Here is a 15,333-nt window from a genome sequence, read left to right as displayed (position 1 = left end):
GACCGTGAAATGTTTTTAAGCTGCTTAGTCTTTACAGTGTGTAAACATTGTAGAGTTTTTTTTCACTGCAATTTCTTTTGCATTCAGTAAATATAGGAAGCAAAAAAATATTATGTTTGTAATTTTAGTACAAACACTACACTTTTTTTTATACAAATAACGCTAGACTAATATTTTGGTGACTGGTGAGCGAGCGCAGCGAGCTCAGATCGCGAAGCGATCCGAAGGAAGTGCAGTTCCTATGGTTGGCAAGCGTAAGCGAGCAGGGGGCGATAGCCCCCTAGCACTACAAAATTTCTTGTCAAAATAATCACTCTCAAAGAAAGAAAGCAGCAAATCAAAAATTCCCGAATAAATTAAACGCAACCCCCCTTAAATACAACTAAAATCCTAATTTTAAAAAAAGAAGATATATCGCCAAATAATAATCAAATGGGAAATTTTTACCTTAAAACAAAAACCAAATTTTATTTAGTCACATCCGAGAAAAAAAAGTGGCAACCTTCTGAACACTAATTTAAAATAAGATTGCGCAAACGATAATTTTGATTTAAAATTTCTGTTGTATTAGGCTTAGCAGTGCTTTTGAATTTTTCCCGGTGATTTTACAGCTTTTTTTTTTTTTTTTTGAAATTCTAAGGAAATGAATGAACTGTATGGGTGTTTTTCGCGGACTTTCGCATGGGACCTGAATCAAAGAAATCGGATAATTATTTCGGATAGAAAGAGCCATTTTCGGACACTAGAATTAAAATTTGAATGCTTTGGTACTTTTTTGGCATTCAAAAATCCCACTACATTCCTTCTCGGATGGCCAAATTTTTTTCCTGCCAAATTTAGTCTCGATCCGAGGTAAACTGTGGATTTGTATCTTCTTCGTTTTATTTATATAGATTTATTTATTTAATTTTGTTGATATTGATTTTCCATTTATATTGAATAGTTGTTCAAAATTGTATTTATGATTTTGCATTTCAGGTTCATAAATTTTTAGTAGACATATGTTTTGCGACAATTATAGGATGTTCAGGACTTGAAAATAGCTACATTTTCTTGCCGAATAAAAGTTTAAACCACGACTTGCTTTTGGAAAATATTCCAGCAGCAATGAAGCTATTTGAGAAGGATGAGTGGAATTCAATTGTTGATAAGGTAAATCAATTTCTGAAATGGGAAAATAAATCATATATCTCTATATTTCTTTATAACTAATTAGATTAAATATAAAAGTTTCCTGCATCACAAGCATTAAAAATGTTATTAACTTTTTAAAAACTGAATAGTTGACTGAATATTAGAGATTAAGTGGACTATTTAAAGTTTCGAGTAAATCGCGTTAAAGTTCAAATCACAGGTAGGCTTTCATTAAAATGTTTTTCTAACTCATGCTGTACAGCAGCACCTACCAGAGCTACTAGTACTATTTCTTGCCCCAAAACAGAGAAGAGGTTCTTATTTAGTTAGTTCTCCTACCTCTATTTGGTTATTTACTTCTTCCTATTTTAGTTCTTATTTAGTAAAATTATTTACTTAGTTCTCCTGTCATTTTCCACTGGTAATCTCCAAATTTTTGATTTTATCACTTACATCCCTTTGCTTCTCACTGCCTCATATGGTATAAAAATTATCACATATCATAAACCAATTTTTTTTTCAAATATGAAAGTGAAAGTGTAACTAAATATTCATACATGATATTTATATTTAGATTACTTCCATATTATTCAGGGTGTTTATAAAATCTTGCATGAATTTAAAAAATTCATTTTAAAAAATACTTCCGATTTAAACGTAATTCTTTATTTATTTTGATCTTTATCTCTAAAAGTTTTTTTCATAAAGTTAATTGTTTTATATGTGCAACTCTTTGTAGCTGAGAGAAGGTTTAGGCGATTTTCAACTTCATGCCTGGCACCTGGGGCCAAGGGCAGATACAGACTACCATTTTAGGTGGGGGAGGGAGGGTCATACTAAAAACGGAACCCCCACCCCCCATGAAGAATTTGCGGTTATAAGTACAAAAAATTTCTGAAACTGAGTGTCAAAAGCACCAAATCAGCCAGAAATAAGGCTCCTAACAGGCATAGACATAACAAATTAATTTCATAAGCAATCAATAGAAGTAGTGTTTCAAATATTTACTTTCAAAAATAGTTAATGAATTTAAAAGACTACTAGTTTACATTATATTCATACAGTATTTGAACAGAATGTAGACACATGCTATTGTCAACGGTTTGGCTGATTATAGATGATTGGCTGTTTACCAATCACCAGCGCATCCCTAATTTAATTCTTCATAAGTTATCACTAAGGTCCCTTTTCCCTAAAGACCTAATAAAAATGTGTTTGGAGCCCTGATATTTTGATTTTCAAGGTATATATTTAATATTAAACTTTTCTTTATACTACTAGGGGGCTCTGCCCCTGCTCGCTAATGCTCACCAACCCCCTAAGATTGCTTCGAAATCTTATTTGATTCTCAAAGATTTAAATGGTCAGTTCAAAAGAAACAGATTTAAAACGCATTATTAGCTCCTTTTGGATCAAAAAGCACCCCTTCCCCGGCTTCAAAATAACTTTTACCAACTTGCAGAGCTGTAAGGGCTAAGGGGCTCCTGAGTATTTCAAAACTGCAGTTTTGTATATTCATGGTCTCAGTAATATATTATGCTCTTTAGATCGGGGCTTGAATTGAGTTGAGCCTAAGATTTTCCGTTAAAATCGAAAAATGGAAAGAAGAAACATGCGAATCGAAAAGACATAACTATGGCAACGCCAAATAAACATCAATAGTTTTAATGGAGATGAGTAATATTCGAACTTGATTTTTAACGGCTTGTAACTTTTTTTCCTTTGGCGATAGAAGCTCAGTTTTTCGACCATAGGTCGAGTTAGATCTGGAGTAAAAAAAGCCACTCTTTTCAGTGGTGTCATTAAGAAAACTGTAGGACAATTCCTTCGCTTTTTACTAATAGTTTTAATGAAGAAAGTAGTACCTGAATTTCAGTTAAGCCTAAAAATGTTCAAGCTAAAAACAAATAACTCCCACCGTTAGAGCATTGAAACAAATTGCGTAGAACACAGAAAAATCTACCCTTTCCAACGATATATAATATTAATATGTGCAAGTAATTTTTCACCCCAATAATAGGCAATTTACGTGAAATTTGAGCTTAAAAAATTATTTACAAAAAAACCAATTCGAATTTTAAAAAATAAAACCCCAGGTGCACACTCCCGGGGCTCAAAGTAATTTTGTACAAAATTTCAAGGCTGTAGGTGTAATGGGGTCTCCTGGATGTACGTCCACCACAGACTTCCTTCCAGAATTTCTTTGAAAACCTTACTTTTATTAACTATAAAGAAATTTTTACACTTTAGTTCCATATTATAGAAACTCGGCATCTATTCTGTAAAAAATTGTTTCATTGTGTTAAATAAATTCAGCCTTATATTAGTATTATTTTAAAAGATCAAATAAATAAAGTTAATTTATACATAATGCTTTTAAATTTTAAATAAAATGCTGCATGTTAATGTTCTATTATATTTCTAAAGTGATAGATTTATTACAAAAAAAAATGTTTTCAATCATTTGTGTACTTTTTTGTTTAAGGTAATTGACTGGCTCTTGTTGCTACTTAAAAGTGATTATTTAAGTCAAAAAGAGAAAAAGTGCATTAAAATATGTCTTTGCTCCGTGAAAGGTTACAATGAATTTCAGAAAACAGAGATTTGGACTGATGTTATATGTAGCATACATCCAAGATAAAAAATAAATATTTAATTTCACGTTGACATTCATTTATTTTGTGAAAATAGGGTACAGTTGTGTTATGAACTTTACATGTTTATGCAATGAGATGAAAAATGTGAGAAAAGGCTTGTTTACAAAAGTGTACAATATTCAAACGCCAGAAGATATCTGTTGTTGAATTCTTAACATCATTCGTTGATCTAATTGCTTCTGTCGGATTGAGACTACTACTGCCCCTAATAATCCAAAAACTGCCATACAACTTTCAAATATGAAAAAATTTCTTTCTTCCAGCCATAAAACTTTGTCACAACTGAAACAAAAATATTGGAAACATCATTATTTCTAAACAATTTGCTAGCTTGAAAATATTTTAACAATGACTATGTAACTTATATTAGCTAAAGAAACAACAATATTACAATATCATTTTTCTATTTTACAATATTTGTAGTCAAAAACTTATAGGTCACATAAGCCGTAAATAAAATAATAATGGATGTTAACAAATTTGAAATAATCAAAGTTCATTCAAATTCAAAATTTATTTATATTTTTAAGTTTTAATTTTATCACAGTTAAAAGTACTAAAGATAACATAAGTTATGACATGTAACAAGGTATTAATAACACTTGGGAAAATATTTAGTTTTTCAAACAAAACCATTTTTTGTTGTGTGCAGTAAAAAATTAAAAATTATCTACAAAAAGCTGTGAGACCTGTGTGAAGTTAAAATTAAGTGTAAATAATTTTTAACAATTTGTAAATAAATAATTTTTAGCCAATCAAATGTGCATGCATTAAAATTAATGCAGTCAACACCTGATTATTTTTGGGACTGAATCACTGATTAACTATTTCCTGAATACTGAAACATAGTGAAAGCTTAATTTATAAAACTTGGATTTGTGTGCGTGTTTGGTTGTCATTAAAAAGTTAATACCTTGTTTAACTCCTTAAAGAAGGTTTTTTTTTTTCGGAAAAACTGCCAAAAACTAACCCTTTTCCTCATCAAAGTGTATAGAACAGCCTTATATGTTTAAGAAAGGCATTGTTATGTCACTGTATTAATTAGAATCAGTGCTGTATTTACCTATAAGCTAAACAATCTGCATGTACTATATGACCAAAAGTATTGGAACACTTTCAAAAATTCACATTTTTAAGGACTTTTCGAAAAATGAAAGACCAATTGCTTTGTAACTTCTGTTACATAACAGGTATGTTTTAGCTGTCGTTTTCCATTAAAAGTTATATCCCTCATGCATTTAGGCAACCAGCAACAAATTGGGGAAAGAAAACAAAAAAAAAATTATCATTCATCGTAAATAGCTGAGAATAAGCTGTAAATTTCAAAAATTAGTTACCTTACTGTGTACAATTATTTATGTACTTTCGAGAAAATATTGCTGATAATTCATGAAGATATAAGCTTTTCTTTCAGAACTACGAATTTTATTTGAAGGTCTTTGGCTCATAACCTGAAAAGTTTTCCATTAAAGCTAACCAAACTTTCAAAACACTTGACAGCACACAAGAGAAGTATAATGTTCAAATTTCTAGTTAAAATGTTGAAAATTTGATAAAATATGGATATTTAAAGCAATTAATTTTTCTCTGCATATAAGATAGCAATTTATAACTTTCATAATCCAAACGCCACCTAGATTTTCCAACTCCTTAAAAAATTCTGAAAGTTATCAGCAATATATGAGCCAAATTTGAATAGATCCTGGATAGGCGACAACTCGTTAAAAGTTGTTCGCAAGTTTGCAACATTTGTTTGCAATCACTCAGTGTGGTTCATGGTAAGACAGATTGTTTGCGAACGATCCCCACGATTCATAGTCAGCCCAAGAGCTATTCAAATTCAGCTTATTAGAATGCTGATAACTTTTTGAATTTTCAAGATATTGAACTGAAATTTTATCATGGGCTGGAAAATTAGTTGGGGTTTAGATTATGAAAGTTATAAATTGCTATCTTTCGCGCATGCGCAGAGAAAAATTAATTGCCTTAAACGTTCATATTGCATCAAGTTTTCAACATTTCAATTTCAAATTTAAGTTTTATACTTCTCTTGCATGCTGCCAAGTTTGATAAGTTTTTATGGAAAACTTGGCGTGTTTTGAGCCAAAAATCTTCAAATAAAATTTGTTCTTTCATAAGCATTTCTTCTCAAAGAAATGCTTATATCTTCATGAATATCAGTGATATTTTCTCGAAAGTACGTAAAATAAGTGTACATAGTAGGGTAACTATAATTTTCGCACTAATGCATACTGAAGTGTGAAACTTTGTGATAGAACTTTCCATAACAGTTTTTACAGTATGCCAATGTAGAAGAGGTGACAAAACTCACATGGAGTTTTAGTTTCAGCCAAAATATTAAATCAATATTTTGAATTAAATGATAAATTCAGTTTCTCAAGAAATTGAGACAGGATTTGATGAGATATATTTATCATTGGCCTTAAGTTCAATATTATGTAGCTTGGTTATAGAAAACGAAAAAGAAAATATTACACTTATAAGTAATAGCATGAGATAGAGGAATTTGTTTTGTGCATTGCTACTATCCTTTTTAATGATGCAAAATAAACACTAGCACAATTTAAAAAGCTTTCATGGTTATTTTAAAGAGAGGAATCTGAAGGAAATGTGTTTTTTGACATAACTTTCTTGCTTCCATTGTTTTTTGTCTGTTTCAATCAGGTCAGTCATTTGAAAGATGACTTTAGTAATTTAATTGAAGAACCAACGTAAATAAAGCACTAATTAACATGAAAATACATCATATAGCTATTTCATGGCTATAATAGAGCCTCTTCATCAGTGCAAAAAACTCAGCACACAACCAGAAAGTTGTGGGAGAACTGAACGTCAACCAATTTTGACTTTTGTGTGTCAGGAGGTTAGAGAATTACCTTTGAAGCACAATGAGGCAAGCAAGACCTTCATCTTTAGCTATACTGGCAATAAAGCAACACATTAGATATTGATTAAATATAGTTACAAAATTTTCTGTTCTTCCCAACTCCAAAAATAGCAGAGTAAAACTTTACTAAAAAATAAAAACTAGAACCGAGATGTTTTGTGAGATAACTTATTACAAAATAGATTTAAAGCTTTGGCGTAAAAATTTCAATTGTTCTTAACAAACCTAATTATTCTTAACATTAAAACCATTTTATTAGCACTTCTTGTTAACCAATATGTTTTTTATACCGTACTGAGGAAATTCACGTTCAAGAAACTCAATCCCCCAAACAAAATGCTGAAATACCACCCCTGTTTTTCAGTACCTATGTTCTAAATATTTCCACCATTTCATTTAAAGCCTTTTTTAATCTTGACCCTTTTTCAGTTAATTCACTGTTGTGTTTGTTTGGTGGTTTGAAGGGATGATCAAAGATTTTCTGTACCAAAGTCGATGTCAGTGACAATGTGTTATCATTTCTCCTCCCTGGCTCTTTTTTCACTATGTCGATTAATATGAATAATTTGTAGAACCACAAGCAATTTTTGTTTCGTATTGTCTTAATTTACAAATGAGTGTATATGTTTGAAAAAGTTTTTGTTTTCCTATTTTTCCTGGTGTGTTATTAGTTCCTATTACCCTGTGTAAGGTCTCCAAATGCAGAATTTATGAATGTATTTTTCAAAATTTTACCCGGTGTAGAAACCTCTGGACCCCTAAAATTGGAGATATTCTACTTTCAACCCAAAGGAGGTCCCGGCATCACTGTCCTGACATCCCTCCACCTCCAAGGTAAAAAAAAAGCAGACTACAGAATTTAAAAAAAAAATACACATACACTTTTTTTTTGGCACTACAGTCTAGGGCAGGCCAAGACCGTCTCAGTCAGTTTCCTCCATCCCGCCCTGTCAGAAACAGATTTCCTCCATCCACTGAGGCCAACAGTTTTTAAGTTTTATACACATACACACAGAGAGAAAAACACATAGTGAGGAAAAATCTTAAAACATGGCTTGTTTTGCTATTGACATAAAGTTATCCAAGTTACAAAAAGGGTCCTCCATGCCTGAAAAAGCTTAGGACTCGGTTAAGTCTAAATCTGGCCCTGTATGCAAGAGTCTCTTTTAAAAAGTATTACAAAGTTCAAATTAAGAAGCATCGCAAATGAACTTCAATGGAGAAAACAATTTTCAGTGAAAAAAACCTTTTAGATCTATGGACAATATTTCGGATATTTTGTGAAAACGAAGCCTAGAAAGAGGAGGTTAAAAGTAAAAGTAAGGGTCCCTGAAGAAAGTTGCATAGGGGCCCATAAATCCTGCCGATGCCCCTACGAGGCATCCAGTTTGAGAAACTCTGCTCTAGTAGATGGGTTTTTTTTTTTTTTTTTTTTTGAGTGATTATGTCACCAACTTCAATTTTCATTTTGAAGTTAACCCATTATTTATTGAATTCCCATTGCCATTTAGTTTCAGTATCACAGGAGTTTTTATGAGAATGAAATGGAGGGATAAAATACTTGAAGACTATAACAGAGTTAATACAAAGCAAAAAGAAAATTTTTGAACTTCAAATGATAAATAGCAGCATGAGATGTTACAGATATGTTCATATTTTGAAACAAATTCATACAAAATTGTAGAATAGTAAACAAATAAAGCAAAAAAAAATTTAATAGCAGAATTTAAGAGCCTTAAAACCAATGTGAGCCCTGGCAAGTGCTCGACTTGTCCTTGTGAAAATTATGGCCTGGATTGAAAAATAAATTTAAAAACAAACTTTTAATATATACCTTCTATACACATCTCCAGAGACTTTACAAGATACCATTTCTTTAAAACCTGTTGCATCACATGCGGGAAGGTGCTTGCTTACCTGTTAATAAAATCACTAAGTATTAATCTAATAATTTCATTTTGTAAAATTAAATTTTATATATAAAATGCTTTTTAGAGGTATAAAAATTCAGAATCAAATAAAACATAGTTAAATGGTGTTAACTGCCATAAGTTTGGTTTTGTTCGAAAAATGATTCCTTGCCATTTTTATTTAAATATGATTTCTGGCATATGGCCACCTTGGCTGGCTCGGAGAAAGTTCAATTTTCCCTTTACTTTTTGCAGCAACGGAGAACTCATGACTGTGATCCTGAGTATGTCAGGCCTCTTCCAAGGCGTCAATCATCTGTGGCTTATCGGTGTAGACCAGAGACTTCACATAGCCCCACAAACAAAGCCTTCCTTCTCAATGACATAGCCCCACAAACAATCCATGATTGAATAACTTGAGTATTCAAGTTATGGCAGGGGGCTTTCAATGGATATTAAACGTCCCACTTACCTTATTACACCTACTTATTTTTCCATTATGATAAAATGACTAACTACTCACCCGGTGGAGGTAGAAGCAAGTGGTGCTCTTTCGCCCCCCCCCCCCCAAACACCCTACCCAAACAACCAACCAATTTGTCTGTGATTTTTATGTTTAAGTTCTTTAAATTCTGACTTAGTATCAATTTTTTCATCAAAGATCTTCATCTGAATGTTGTCTACTTAATAAAACCATCTTGGTTTTTATGCCCGCAAACTTTTCCACCAGTCTCTGTCACATATTTGATACATCTCACTACTGACTGAGTATGACACGGAAATTTCCCCTTTTCGTTGAAATTTCCATACCCCCAGCACAGAATTAGCTGTTAAGCTAGCCAGACTCCTCTGTTATTCCCAATGGTTAACAGTGCAACTGGGCGTTAGGACTTAATGTTTCCCTAATTAGTCCGACAAGCATAATGCTGATACTGGAAATATAATAGTCAAGACTTACGCTCCTGTTTTGTTTGATAATAGATGCATTATACCGTAAAAGACAGTTCAAAGCATATACTAAAGGTCATTCAAACAACAAAACATTTACCAAAAAACAGTAAAAGAAATCCTTGATCCTGTTATTCATAGAAGCTCGTTTTTTTTTTTTTTTTTTTTGTCATCCCGAGAATATGATGTGGCGATGATATTGGACTACACACAGCACGCTCAAGAACTAGGCTATGGGAGAATACTGAAAGTCTGAAATGAGCTGCTGGTATTCTTCAAGCTTTCATTGATTAATTTTCAAGCCGTAGATTATCCTGAACTTCTTGATCGGCTCAAGTGTAAGCTGATACCATTACCATTGTTATCAAATATGACAACAGAAGACTTTAAACTTCATTGAAAGCCAAAGCCCTGCCCACAGCTTGAATATTTGATACCACACTCAATCGATAGAGAAATGTGCAAAACGAAAACCCAGACGGTTTTCATGGTAAATAACAATCAAATCAAGAAGATTTGAGAATTTAAAAAACTTCAGCTCGATGAATTACATCCAAATTGGTTGATTGGATAGGGTGATGAGTGGAACTCAACTTGCTGCCACTGTTACCTGATTAGGCCCATCATTTAGGGGATCAGGGGGTGGTTTATTGCCCCCCACCACGGCTTTAAGAAATAAATGTATTTACTTTTCAGTGAGCGTGTTTTTTGCTGTTTTCCGCTGGAACTTCCATTGAATTTGCACCTCCCCCCCCCCCCGAAAAAAATTTGAACTGACGGGCCTTCATGTGGTGAGTCCTGAGTCATTTCAGCATAAGAGAAAATAATGTAAAACATTAAAACGGAATTTAAATAGTATATTTTTATAACTTTATGTCAGCTTAAGAATTTTTGAAATAATATTTTTACTTTAAAAGTGATATTTAAAGGCTTTCTGCACAAATTTAAATGATCGACAATACCCCCAAGATTTTTCTATACATTTTGATAGTTACAAAGTGTATTTTTTATAGTATTAGAAATGAAGCAAATCACTTTTTGAAAAAAACATAAGTCTTTAAAAATTACCAATTTTTTTCTTTTTTCTATCAATTTGAGGGCTCTTGCGCGATTTCAAAAATTATTTATATTCAAAAAAAAAAATTTTTCTCGTTATTAGGATGCCAATGCCCAAGTTTTCCGCACTTTAAAAAATTGATTAGAAAAAAAAAGTGCTTTTTGACCCACCTTAATGTGTTGTATTTCCCTAGCAGTACAGGTAAGATTAAAAAATCATTGAAACCAAAAGCCCTTCCCTTTATGACATCCTGGACACTACCCTGTATCTATTGTATGCAGTTCAAGTTTGAACTATTATAAATATATAACAGTTAAATGATTGGTTAGCATAAAATCATTCCTACTTTTTCAAATTCTGAGCATGGAGCACAGTGTTGTTTGACAAAATAATCTTCATTTTGCCAACAGGGAGCATTCGAGGAATTTTCTCCTTGATTATTAGGATCTTGAAGGTATTTTCCATTAGATGGAGTCAGGAAACTTTCAACTGTTAAGACTATCAAAGAAGTGCTAGAAAATAAATAAGAAAGAAAGGTTGTTTTTTCTTCAATGATGCATAATTTATGAATGAAATGAATACTTTACACAACTAACAAAGCTTTTGAATGTATCATAATTTTCTATATAAACAGAGCCGTATTACTAAATAGGCAATGTAGGCACCCGCATAGGGACCCCGAAAGTTTTTAGGGGTCCCCAAGAAATATTGAAGTTTAAAAGTGAAAAATGGTTTTCTTTTCCAACCAAAAATTTTTAGGCATTCAAAGTGAAAAAGTTAAAACTTCCTCATCCCCACCCCTGTTCTCTTCTTTCTTTCCACTATCTCTTCTTCCCAGTATCATAGGGTCCTTATCTTTAACTTATTTTTTTACTGCAGTCAAACATGCTTTCAATCCCTTTCAACTTAAGGTCCCCCGACAGTCGGATCATAACATGTTTTACAACCTGTGGGACTCTGACTCTGGCCATGTGTGGCTCTGGAAATAGTTAGGGAGAGGAGCGGAAGGGGGGAGAGGAATCAACCACAGCACTGGACGGTCCGACACATGTGGACATTCGTAGTTCGTTTTCTTTCTTCTTTGTTAAAAGAATGAATCAATGGACATTCTGTTTCTTTTGTCGACACTCCTTGCTCTTGGAGACAGAGAGATTTTTATAATTGACGGTACCATGAAAGCTGACCACAAAAAAGGCCAGACTGATTTGATTACTACGTGCCGTATTTGTGTTACTTTTTTATCTTTGAGCAGCGCCCGGGGTAGGATATCAGTGTGCAATTATGATAGCTTTTATAGTGTTCCCTTCCGAATTCCAAAGAAAGATGCAGATGAATGAAGTTCCCATTTCTACCGGGCCTTGTTGACCTATTGGTAAATCAGATGCTGAGTAAAAAAACTCATTCCTTTAGTTCCTACTATTTGTTTATTCTAAAACTAACGTATTCGCCCATTAAATTCTAGTCGGTACATCATTTTCATATTTATTTGATTATTATACCGACCCGTGTGACATCTGTGCTAGAAACTCTACTTCTTGTAACACCAAAACACATGTTGCATTTTTTGTTGCTATTTTGTTTGGAACTGATGTGATATACCCCACCCTTGGCGACTTTTTCCTGTTGGTGCCAAGAAAGCGTCGCCAAGAAAACGATGTATGACGACATATGTCATACATCGTTCTTAGCGATGCTTTTTTAGCGCCAACAGGAAAAAATCAGATAAAAAAACATGAACAAAGCACTTCAGAACACAATATATATAAAAACAACATAAAAGCACAACAAAAAACATCACGAATATATGCTTCAAAAATGTACAGGGCCGGGGTTTTTTGAAAACATATTAAAATACAATGAAATAAATTATTGTATTAATTACAAGTCGAAATTAATGCATTAATTTTTTTTTCATCATTTCTCGGGATACGAGCCCTTGGTCTCATAGTACTTTCGTAACGAGACCTCGGCTCGCCGGCCCTGCCTCGGTCTCATTACAAAAGTACTATGAGACCTCTGGCTCGCCACGACCTCGCTCCGTTATCCCTCCGACTGTTAATATACATTACAGTCGGAGTATGGTCACAGTTATGTATATTTTCATGGAGACACCCAAGGGTGGCTCCTTCCGTTCAGTGTACAATAATGACACAGTTTTAAGTGTGAAATATGCACCATTATTGTGCAGATTTATTAATAAAATTCAGCATTTTTAAGAGTACAACCGAAAGAACTTTCAATTGTTAACATAAAATTCAGTACCTAAAGGAGGCACGTTAATAGAATGTCTAAATAATTCGTGACATCGATAAGAATTAACTTTTAGAACAAAATAACCGTACTATTTCTGTAAAATTAATTTACATACAGTAAAAATAAAGTTAAAAACTGCAAGAACCCCTCAAGGATTTGTAAAAACAAAGAATTTTGGAAGTGAGAGGTTTTTTTTGAATTCTAAAATAAAGAACTTACCTTTTTATATGGTATAAATATTCACACTCAGTCTAAAACAATACATCATATGACAATGGCACGTTACAGATACACACCACGTTGGAGATAACTTTTAATTAACCTTCAAGTTTGAAGAAACTGGCATTTTCTAATGTTTTTACTTCAAAACACAACTACTGAATTTAAACTAACACAAAATAAGCATTCCTGTAAGGTATATTGCACGAAACAACACCACGTATCTCTCCTGCGTGAAACCCAAACAACCCAAGTAAACAAGTTTGAACAGATCTGTAAGATTGCCTTCGGGTTGCTAAACACAGGTTAGTTTGGCCAGGGATGCCATGCATAAAAAATTATCGCCTCATTGGCGAGAAAAATATTTTAATTTTGTGCAAAAAAATCGAATGTCGCCAAATGGGTGGGTATATCACATCTGTACCTTTTGTTCTTTAAATTTTGCTTTTTTTCTGGCAAGTGGCTATATGATAAACTTAATAGTTCATCAACATATCTTTTGTTTATAACTGAGCACACATGTGCAATTCGTACATGTTTTGGGAGAAATGAAGGTCTAACTTTTCGCACCTTCATTGTTAAATCAGATTGGATTGACACACGACTAATTAATATTAGTGTGGAAAAAATTAGAGATTAAAACGGCAGCAACCTTGGACCGGTGTTTGTACATCAGAACAGTATTGATGCATCGGTTTAGAGAAAAATTCGAAACTGGTTTTTGGCAATGCATCGATGCATCGCCCAGCCCTACCATGCATTGTTCCGATCTGGCCGCATCCATTGATAATACAACTTTCCTTTTGTACAATTTCCTCTATTGCAAACAGGTTTCACCGCAGAACGGCATCTGAGATGCATACCTCATACCACCCTTTATATACTTGTGCAGTGGTGCTGTAACCGAATCATTCATTCTGAAATTATCACACTTGTCCACTTTTCAATTGGGCAACCCTTATATTATCTTGTTTTACATATTCTTAAATAACTCATCTTAACTGGACGTTTGCCAATTCCATATAATCCGTGGGCAGACTGTATCACAGTTCAGAACATTATTGACCTTAGTCCCATTACTGACCAAAGAAGACACATGACCAACTATCGTATAAGTCATTTTAAAAATACTTGTATCAAATGAATGAGAAATTTTTCATTTTCAACAACAATACGGTTCATTTTGTATTTAAAAGATATTTGTTTTAGCTCTATTTTTAAAAGGAAATTTAAGGTTAACTTTTCAAATTGCATTTTTGGCAGAAGCACATAAAATCTATTATCTCAGAAAGACTCGAGTTAGTTTTTTTCTATTAAAAATTTGTAAACGTTTTCGTGCAGAAAAAGAATGACAAAGGCTGGTATGATTCATAAAATTAACAAGCATCTCAACAAATAACAATAAACACGGGAATGATGTATTAATCTCAATCACAAAATACTCACGCTATTAAGCATATTATAAATATGACCATTCGTCTGAACGTACAAAATTCAATCATACTAAATATAAAAGCCAAAAACACTCCTAAAATAAAAAAGTAATCATTTTTTAAGTTGAATAATGTTAATTTATATCGTCTGCATCATCCGTCAAGAAAGAAAAGAAAAAGTAGCAGTTTTTGTGCGGTAAAACTCGGCAAAGTCTTGGTTAAAACTGTTTTGCAAGCTTACGTTCGACGAGCACGACCGGTTGGTTAATCACGTGACAGCATTGATGTCAGCGTTTGCTAACCGGTTGTTCACGAACCAATGCTTTATCGAACGATCACCCGTTAACTTTGCGATGACATAACGCAGACGAATAACACGCAGTTGAAAGATACATATAATTGGTCAAAAATGTCATCTGGTTCCATCTACCAATCAACCAGCTAAGTTGCGGTCGACCGGTAGATCAACCGGTGAAGGCTAATAAAACGACATCGAAAGCAACCAGTTAACCGGATTTTCAAGCATAAATAGATTATTTTTCTGATCTGAAGCTGAAGTGAAATGATGAAATCTAACTTTATTTATAGAAAAGTAAATAAATAATGCCAAAGTCAATTGCTACACAAATTTTAGTACTAATCACTCGTTAGATTTGTATTAGGCTGTAGCCTATATTCGATTTTGAAACCAGCAATTTGTGGTGAAATTTTAAAAACACAACTATGGGCAAAGGATATAATAACTATATGTGCAAGAAACCTTTTCATCCAGGGTCCAAAGCAAATATTAAACGAGTAAGCATTTTTTGAGTAA

General features: G+C 33.1%; 3 protein-coding genes across 3 annotated transcripts in view; 2 read left to right on the top strand and 1 right to left on the bottom strand.

Moving 5' to 3' along the window:
- The window catches only part of LOC129229454 (focadhesin-like), a gene marked incomplete in the record, with an annotated part of 113,314 nt that extends 109,525 nt beyond the window's left edge, over window positions 1-3,789 (top strand). Inside the window, 2 exon segments of the mRNA XM_054863771.1 lie at window positions 979-1,152; window positions 3,620-3,789. Coding sequence (XP_054719746.1) covers window positions 979-1,152; window positions 3,620-3,775 — 330 coding nt within the window.
- A 10-nt stretch (window positions 3,790-3,799) lies between these two features.
- On the bottom strand, window positions 3,800-14,708 carry LOC129229465 (protein JTB-like). The gene is made up of 4 exons (XM_054863782.1): window positions 14,533-14,708; window positions 10,961-11,126; window positions 8,534-8,616; window positions 3,800-4,073 (listed from the first exon to the last, which is right to left on the bottom strand). Exons 1-4 carry the CDS (start codon window positions 14,586-14,588, stop codon window positions 3,911-3,913), a joined length of 468 nt encoding a protein of 155 aa, XP_054719757.1. The 5' UTR covers window positions 14,589-14,708; the 3' UTR covers window positions 3,800-3,910.
- A 415-nt stretch (window positions 14,709-15,123) lies between these two features.
- The window catches only part of LOC129229446 (corepressor interacting with RBPJ 1-like), a 41,374-nt gene continuing 41,164 nt past the window's right edge, over window positions 15,124-15,333 (top strand). Inside the window, exon 1 of the mRNA XM_054863759.1 lies at window positions 15,124-15,314. Within this exon, the coding sequence (XP_054719734.1) occupies window positions 15,243-15,314 (72 nt within the window). The 5' untranslated portion in view covers window positions 15,124-15,242. The remainder of the gene's footprint in view (window positions 15,315-15,333) is intronic.

This window comes from Uloborus diversus, chromosome 1, assembly GCF_026930045.1.
Source record: "Uloborus diversus isolate 005 chromosome 1, Udiv.v.3.1, whole genome shotgun sequence".
Classification (NCBI taxonomy): domain Eukaryota; kingdom Metazoa; phylum Arthropoda; class Arachnida; order Araneae; family Uloboridae; genus Uloborus; species Uloborus diversus.
The sequence above is the reverse complement of the archived record's forward strand: the minus strand, read 5'-3'. Positions and strand labels throughout refer to the sequence as shown.

What these genes read in the sequence shown, in the direction of transcription:
- LOC129229465 (XM_054863782.1), bottom strand. Translation starts at nt 14,588, where the DNA reads ATGATTGAATTTTGTACGTTCAGACGAATGGTCATATTTATAATATGC. An exon ending in TTTATAATATGCTTAATAGC is followed by an intron (nt 11,127 to 14,532) that starts GTGAGTATTTTG and finishes TTTATTTTCTAG; the next exon opens with CACTTCTTTGATAGTCTTAA. An exon ending in TCTGGAGATGTGTATAGAAG is followed by an intron (nt 4,074 to 8,533) that starts GTATATATTAAA and finishes TTTTTGTTTCAG; the next exon opens with TTGTGACAAAGTTTTATGGC.